Raw genomic sequence first — 7,375 nt, forward strand, 5'->3', positions numbered from 1 at the left:
CACAACCCAAACCCCCGAGGGTGGCGTGCGCGCGCCCCCGCAACGAGCACGAGTCCACGGAACAATGTTAGTACCAAAAAGCGTAAAGAATCAAAGTAGGGCGGTGTGTGCAGCAGGCAAGCCCCCCCCCCCGGGTTCCTCACTCGCACTCAGCGTAGGACGACGATCCCACGAGGCCGCGGCGGCCGCACCCCGAGAGCCCCCCCAGGGATGCGCGCCGGCGCCCCGGGAGACCCGACCCTCTGCCCTGCCCCCAGGCTCGCCCGCGGGGTGTGGGGGGCAAGGCAAGCTTAGCTAAGGTACTGGCCCCTTGCGAGGTGGCCCTGGGGCGGCCGCGGGGGCTGCCGGGGCCCTTGGCGCGAGGCCCGGGCGCGGGCGCCGGACGAGGGTCGCTGCGCTGCAGGCGCACGAGCCGCCCGAAGTCCCCGCGGCCGCCGAGCCGGAGCTGCCGGGGCCGCTGGGCCGGGGGTCAGCACGGCCCCCCGCGAGTCTCCCCGGCCCCCGCCGGCGCCCAGAAACCACACGGGACACGGAGGTGCGGGCGGCCGCGGCCAGCGTGATGCGCTAGGCGGGCAGCAGGCCGCGCGCGCGCAGCTCGAGCAGCGGGGACAGCGTGTAGCGCAGGCGGCGCCAGGCGGAGGCCGAGCCGCAGCGCGGGAGCCCGCGGAGCGCGCAGGGGTCCGCCCGCAGCACGTGGAGCAGCGGCAGCGCCAGGAAGCCGAGCGGGAGCAGCAGCAGCGTCTGCAGCGCGCCGCGCGCCCAGCACCTGCGGACCCAAGGACGGACGGACGGACGGACAGGCGGGCGGTGGCGGGGGAGCCGAGGGGTGGGCCCGGGCCCCGCGCGCCCGCCGCCGGCTCACCTGATGCCCGCCCTGCCGGCGCCACCGACAAGCCGCCTCTCCTGCGGAGGGAGGAGCCGCGTCTAGCTGGGCGCCCGGCGGGGCCGCGGGCTCCAAGGGGCGCGAGTCGGGAGGGACCCGTCCCCCCGCCGCGCGTGTCCGGGGGGGGCTCGCCAGTCCGTCGGGGGCGGGCCCTCGGGGAGGTGGGGCCCCGGGGGCGCGGGTGGGCCCCGTGGGGCGGTCCCGCCCGCCGCCCGCCGCCCGCCCCGCCGGGGCCCGCGCTCACGCAGTCGGCCCTGGCCACCTCCTCCATGAGCGAGCCCGCGCAGTCCTGCACCCGGCGCGGCTGGGAGTCGCACCTGCCGGGAGGGCGCCGAGGTGGGCGGCCGGACTCGCCCCGCCGTCGCCCCACCGCACCCCGGCCCGGGCCGCTTACACTTCGGCGCCGCCCCGCGAGGCGTCCAGCGCGGCCGCCGCCTCCATCACCTTGGCCTGCAGCTCCTGGGGAGGTGGGCGAGGCCTCAGGACCCGCGGGGGAGCTCGCGGCGGGGCGCCGCAGGCTGGGGGCGCCGGAGCGGCTCTCGGCGGAGGGGCGGTACCTGCAGGACGCCGCTCTGCTCCTGGAAGCTGGCCCAGGCCTCCTCCGTCCGCTGCGCGCCCTGGGGGGAGGGAGCCCCGATGAGCCCCGGGTAGCACAGCCTCTGCGCCCCGCACCCGGCCCGGCCCCGCGCTCCGCCCGCACCTGCCGCAGGCTCTCCGCCTGCTCGGCGTGCTTGGCCTCCACCAGCTCCACTTGTTTCTTCCGGCGGATCCAAGGAACGTCAGGAGTCTGGGGCGCCCCCGCCCCCGCCCCCCCGCCCCCAGACTGTCATGCCCCCCACCCCGCGCCGCCGCTCGCGTCTTGGGAGGGCCCCCCACCCAAACACCTGCAACGCCATCAGCTGGGTCCCGAGTTGCTGCTCTGCGTGCTGCTGACTCAGCTGTTCGCCTCCGTAGTAGAAGAGCTGGGGATGGGGTCTGTGAGCGCGGGGTCGGGGGCTTGGAGGGGCGGGGACTGTCCTGGGCGGCGGGACCCCAGGGATTCCTCGGGGACGCCGGAGCCCGAGGCCCGCCCCCTAGTGTACCTGACTCGACAGCTCCTCCCACTGCTCCTGCAGCTGCCGGTTGTGCTGCTCCTGCGGGTGGGGTCGAGGGGGCTGCCTGGGCCTCTCGGAGACCCCGGCCTCGCGGGGGGCCGGGCACCACCCGCGGCCCCGCCGTACCCCACGCGGGGCCCCCCGCCGCACCCCACCCGGGCCCCCCGCCGCACCCCACCCGGGGCCCCGCCCGCACCAGGTCCTGCTTGCGCTGCTCCGCCGCCTCCAGCAGCCCGCGCGCTCGCTCCGCGCCCTCCCGCGCCGCCTCGCGCGCCTCCCCGCGCAGGGCCCGCGCCGCCTGGTTTCGCTTCCGCTGCAGGCTGCAGAGGGGAAACTGAGGCGGCGCCACGGCGCTCGGGCCCCCGCGGCCTCCGGGAAAGGCCAGCCGCGAGCGCGGCCGAGGAAGCCCGTGCCGGGTGCTGACCCTCCCCGTCGTGGGTCCCCACCCTCCAGGCCCCGCCGGCCTAGGGCGGAGGTTGGCGCCCGGGCGGGGAGGAGGAACCGACGAGCCGGCCGCCCCCTCCGCCCAGCCGCGGGCGCCGCCTTCCGTGGGACCGACCCCCGCGCACCTGCGCTCGCGCTCGCGCAGACCCTGCAGGCGCCCGGTGAGGCTCTCGCTCTCGGCCTCGAGCCCGCGCACCAGCTCCTCCAGCTCCTGCTTCCGCAGTCGCCCGTCGCGGTTGTCCTTCTGCAGCTGCAGCAGCAGCTCCTGCGTCTCGGCCATGGCTCCGGGGGCTGGGTCCCCCCGCCGCTGCGGGCCTCGGGGACCCGGCGCGCGGGCGGCGTCACAATGGGCGGCAGGGGGCGCCCGAGCGCAGGCCCCGGGCCGCGGCAGCCGCGAGTCCGGCGGGAGCAAGCTACGTCCCTCGTGCAACAAACGTTACGCAAGAGCCCAAATCGGATCCGCACAAGGTCGATAAAATACTAATACCTAATGCAGAAAAACGAAGAAAGACTGATTCCCAGTATTGACGATGGAACTTGCAAACTCTCCCCGAGCGTAGACATCAGTCACACCTCACTGGATGGAACGCCCGAGATCTATGCATTTCACCGTATGTAATTAGGTTTCATTTAAAAACCCACTTGGGGATCCCTGGGTGGCTCAGAAGTGGGCGCCTGCCTTCGGCTCGGGTAGTGATCCCGGGATCCGGGATCGAGTTCCCGCATCGGGCTCCCGGCGGGGAGCCTGCTTCTCCCTCTGCCTGTGTCTCTGCCTCTCTCTCTGTGTCTCTCACGAATAGATAAATCTTTAAAAAATAAATAAATAAAAATAAAAACCCACTTGGAACAAAAAAGACACCGTGGACAAATGCTACAAATGGGTGACAGGATAGAAAAAGATCTTTGTCATCAGAGCATTAGTAACTAGAGTATATGGGAAACCCATATAGGGTTTCATAGGGGCCACTATGAGACCAAACATCAAAGGGACGGATGGGGCATTGCCCCGAGGGGAGCCCACGAACGCCCAGGAAGAGTCTGAAGACATGCTCTGCATTTTCCATCAACCAGAGCAGCCAACAGAGTAACAGTCAGTTGACATCAAATATAAGCAATGATGTGAGTGAACCTGGTAGCCCTGTGCATCGACCTCGGGTCACTGGGGGGAGCTGTGGGGTAGGAGCAGTGACTGGGTATGTGGCCCTCCAGGATCCACAATTTAGCTGTGGAGTATATGCCCCAGAGGAACTTTCTGACATGTTTGCAGAGCATTGGGAACTGCCCAAGGGCGCCTCCAACGTGTAATTAAAGACTGAAATATGATATATGAAACTATTTATATATTTGTAAGATTTTATTTATTCATGAGAGACAGAGAGAGAGGCAGAGACACAGGCAGAGGGAGAAGCAGGCTCCGTGCAGGGAGCCCGACGTGGGACTCGATCCGGAAACTCATCAGAGATCACGCCCTGAGCCGAAGGCAGACGCTCAACCACTGAGCCACCCAGGCGTCCCACCATATGAAACAATTTATAAAGGAATCCCACAGAGCACCTAAAATGAACTAGGATCTACTAAGATCAACATGAAGAGACCTGAAAATAATGTCGATGCTTAAAAAATAGCAAGTAGAAGGAGATGTGCTGGGGATTCACATAAACTACGTAGGCAGGGGCGAGTGAGTCCCAGGGGGTGGGGAGGAGGAGGGGGGATGGGGTGGGAGGAGGGGGCTGTGCAGGGACAGGGGCTGAGGGTGGGGGCCGCGTGCTGTACCTCAGGGGCCCAGCGGAGAGTCACCACGACTCGCAGGTGTCAAGGGGAGCTAGGTTGCTTCTCACTAATTCTGAGAAGTGTAAGCAAGACCGAAGTCACTTCGGGTTATTTATACAGGAGCAGGAGTGGGCAGGACTGGCCAGACTTCCCTGCAGTGGGGGGGGGGGGGGGTAGGGATTGGGGCACTGGAGAGTGCCTGGGACAAGTCGGGGATAGTGGGGGGCACCTGAGTCGGGATCTGGCAACCAAGCCTCTTGGTGGGCTCCTCTCACACTGTCACTCACGCGGCCCTGCTGCCCCCGTGTTGAGCCCCTCACGGGAGCAGCGCCCCTACCCCGTTCCTGCTGGGCCAGGGCTGCTTCTGCTGCTGGGCGGGAAGGTTCCTTGGGACCCAGGGAAGCCTGGTTAGAGCCCCCCGCCCCGTGGGGGGCATGAAAAGCTCCAGACGCTGGAACGAGAGGCAGGCACCGGTCCCCTACACACAGACCCTGGCTCTCTCCCGCCAGCTGGGTGACTGGCGACAGGGTCCCCGAGCCGTGGTGTCCCAGTTTCCTCACCTGTACAGGGCAGCTGGTGCAGGCTCTCCCTCAAAGGAGTTCACACAGTTAAGCCTCTGGGCCCTGAGCCCCAGCACCCCGGGCCTCCGGGTCGTCACCTGGCTCTCACACTGGGACTTGTGTCTCCACCTGTACCTGTGCGGTCCCAGATGGTGGCCGTCGGGCGCTGGAGAGTGGCCGGTCCGAGCCAAGATGTGGCCCGCTGTACACACGCCTCTCATCGTGCACCCAGCCGCAGCGCTCGCCACTCTGGATCTCACGGTCTGAGTGGGACCCTCGTGCTGGGCGTGGAACTTACTTTGAAAAGTAACACAGCGGGCAGCCCTGGTGGCACAGCCGTTTAGCGCCTGCCTTCAGCCCGGGGTGTGATCCTGGAGACCCGGGATCGAGTCCCGCGTCGGGCTCCCTGCATGGAGCCTGCTTCTCCCTCTGCCTGTGTCTCTGCCTCTCTCTGTCTCTATCATGAATAAATAAAATAAAATCTTTCTTTTTAAAAGTAGAACAAGGGGATCCCTGGGTGGCGCAGCGGTTTAGCGCCTGCCTTTGGCCCAGGGCGCGATCCTGGAGACCCGGGATTGAGTCCCACGACGGGTTCCCAGGGCATGGAGCCTGCTTCTCCCTCTGCCTGTGTCTCTTCCTCTCTCTCTCTCTGTAACTATCATAAATAAATAAAAATTTAAAAAAATTTTAAAAAAGTAAAACAAAAAACTCCGTGCATCTCGTTAATAGTTTGCATACTGGTTACATATTGAAATATTTTGAATGTACTGGCTTGGATTAAATATGAACATTGGATTCCGTTGTTCCTTCTTACATTTCCCTGTGGCTCCTAGAGAAATACTCTGTTGGAGGGCACTCAGGTCACCCTGTTGGACAGCACTGTGTCTCCAGAGTCCTGTGGCCCTTGCTCCCTTCAGGCTAAGCCCGCCCCCTCTCCTCCCACCGCCCTGAAGCGTCCCCGGACCCCGGCCACCTGCCACCTCCCTGGCTAGCCTTCGTGATCCCCGTTACCGATGAGGTAATCGGGACACGGTGATGACAGGGGCTGGGGAGCCCCAGCGCACCGTGTCCCCACCCATGTTCGGGAGGGAAGCCGGGAGCCAGCATCCGGCTAGAATGGATGGGTGACAAGGGTCTACTCCAGGGGTGCCTTTTCGCAGCAGCAGGGAGCTGGTGAGTGACACCCCCACAGCCCCTGCCCCTGCATCAGGACAGTATGTTGAGAGGAACATCCAGGCTACACCTATCAGGAAACCTGAGCCACTTCCCCTGAGCCCCCTGAAGGTCAGGAAGAAGGCTTGGGGACCCCTCCTGGCCTCAGGGCCCAAGCCCGCAGGCAGGCGCCAACACCCTGGGCCCCCAGGCCTCTGGGGTCCAATTCCTGGGACCAGGTGCCTCGGCATGTTGGCTCCCACCTCTGGGCCCCTGCAGGAAGCCCCTGCCTTTCTGCCCCCTCAGGCCATCTGCCCATTTCTGTTTTTGTTTTGTTTTAATGTATCCATGAAAGACAGAGAGAGAGAGAGGCAGAGACACAGGCAGAGGGAGAAGCAGGTTCCATGCGGGAGCCCGACGTGGGACTCGATCCCCGATCCTGGGATCACGACCTGAGCCACAGGCAGACGCTCAACCACTAAGCCACCCAGGCGTCCCTATTTCTGTCCTTTCTTACAACGGAGGTTCAAGGGCATGTGGGTGGCTCAGTGGTTGAGCATCTGCCTTTGGCTCAGATCATGATCCTGGGGTCCCAGGATCCAGTCCTGCATCTGGATCAACAGATCCAGTTGTCTTCAGTTGGCTGTGTCAGCAGTCACTCTAAAGACCCAACAATGAGCTTTCTGATTTGCCCCCCCCCTTTTTTTTTGTATCTGGGTTTTGGGGGTTTTGTGTTTGTTTTTCTTTTTTTCATGGTCAACCTATGTTGCTTTTTTTCTTTTTTTTCTTTTGGACATTTGTTGCTTTTATAATGAAAAAATAAATAAATAAAAATAAATAAATAAAAATAAATAAATAAATAAATATTTGTAACTGGTAAAAGAAAAGCACTGCAGCATGTAAGACAAGTGAGGGCAAATCACAGCATCGGGACAGGGCCCTGCTGGGCCTGCTGATGCCCAGCACGGCGGGCGAGCAGGGACTCCCAGCTGGTTTCCAGACAGCAGAGGGGGCGCTCGGAGGGGCGCTGTTTGAAGATGGGCACCTGGTCACCACTTCTGACCGGTGCCAACCTGCCATATCTACAGCTCGCTGGCCGGGGAAAGCCTGTGGGACTCTCCTGAAGCCAAGCTCCCTCTGGGGTGAGGGGAGTGCCCCCCAATCCCAAGGGCTCACCCAAGGGCAGCCGGCGTTGCCTCCCTGGTTAAAGCCCCTTCCCTGCACTGGTTCCCTCCTCTGGGGCCGCCCCCCCATCTGGCTGTTCCGCTCCAGCTCCCGCTGCCCCCCTTTTAGAGCTCATGCAGGGTTCTGGGGTTGAGCCCTCTCCATGGGGTGATGCCCAATTATCACCCTGAGTGGGGACCCCCCTCTGCCCACACACCCTCACCAGGAGGTTCCCCCCAGTGCTGCCCACTCTCCTCCAGCTGTTACCCTAGAAATCTTGATGCTCTGACCTCTCTCACCCTCCAGCC

The 7,375-nt window shown here is 64.1% G+C and overlaps 1 protein-coding gene across 2 annotated transcripts; it reads right to left on the bottom strand.

The window, feature by feature from the left end:
- Positions 1–769: 769 nt before the first annotated feature.
- Positions 770–2,755, bottom strand: TMEM191C (transmembrane protein 191C). Of its 2 annotated transcripts, XM_035706283.2 has the most exons (9): positions 2,547–2,755; positions 2,174–2,297; positions 1,966–2,016; positions 1,768–1,845; positions 1,584–1,640; positions 1,441–1,500; positions 1,278–1,342; positions 1,128–1,200; positions 776–903 (listed from the first exon to the last, which is right to left on the bottom strand). In XM_035706283.2, exons 1-9 carry the CDS (start codon positions 2,699–2,701, stop codon positions 859–861), a joined length of 708 nt encoding a protein of 235 aa, XP_035562176.2. In that variant the 5' UTR covers positions 2,702–2,755; the 3' UTR covers positions 776–858. The 2 variants fall into 2 exon arrangements, with proteins under 2 accessions (XP_048957856.1, XP_035562176.2); XM_049101899.1 differs by lacking the exon at positions 1,584–1,640 and having other exon boundaries at positions 770–903.
- Between the last annotated feature and the right edge of the window lie 4,620 nt (positions 2,756–7,375).

Source organism: Canis lupus, chromosome 26 (genome assembly GCF_003254725.2).
Source record: "Canis lupus dingo isolate Sandy chromosome 26, ASM325472v2, whole genome shotgun sequence".
Classification (NCBI taxonomy): Eukaryota; Metazoa; Chordata; class Mammalia; order Carnivora; family Canidae; genus Canis; species Canis lupus.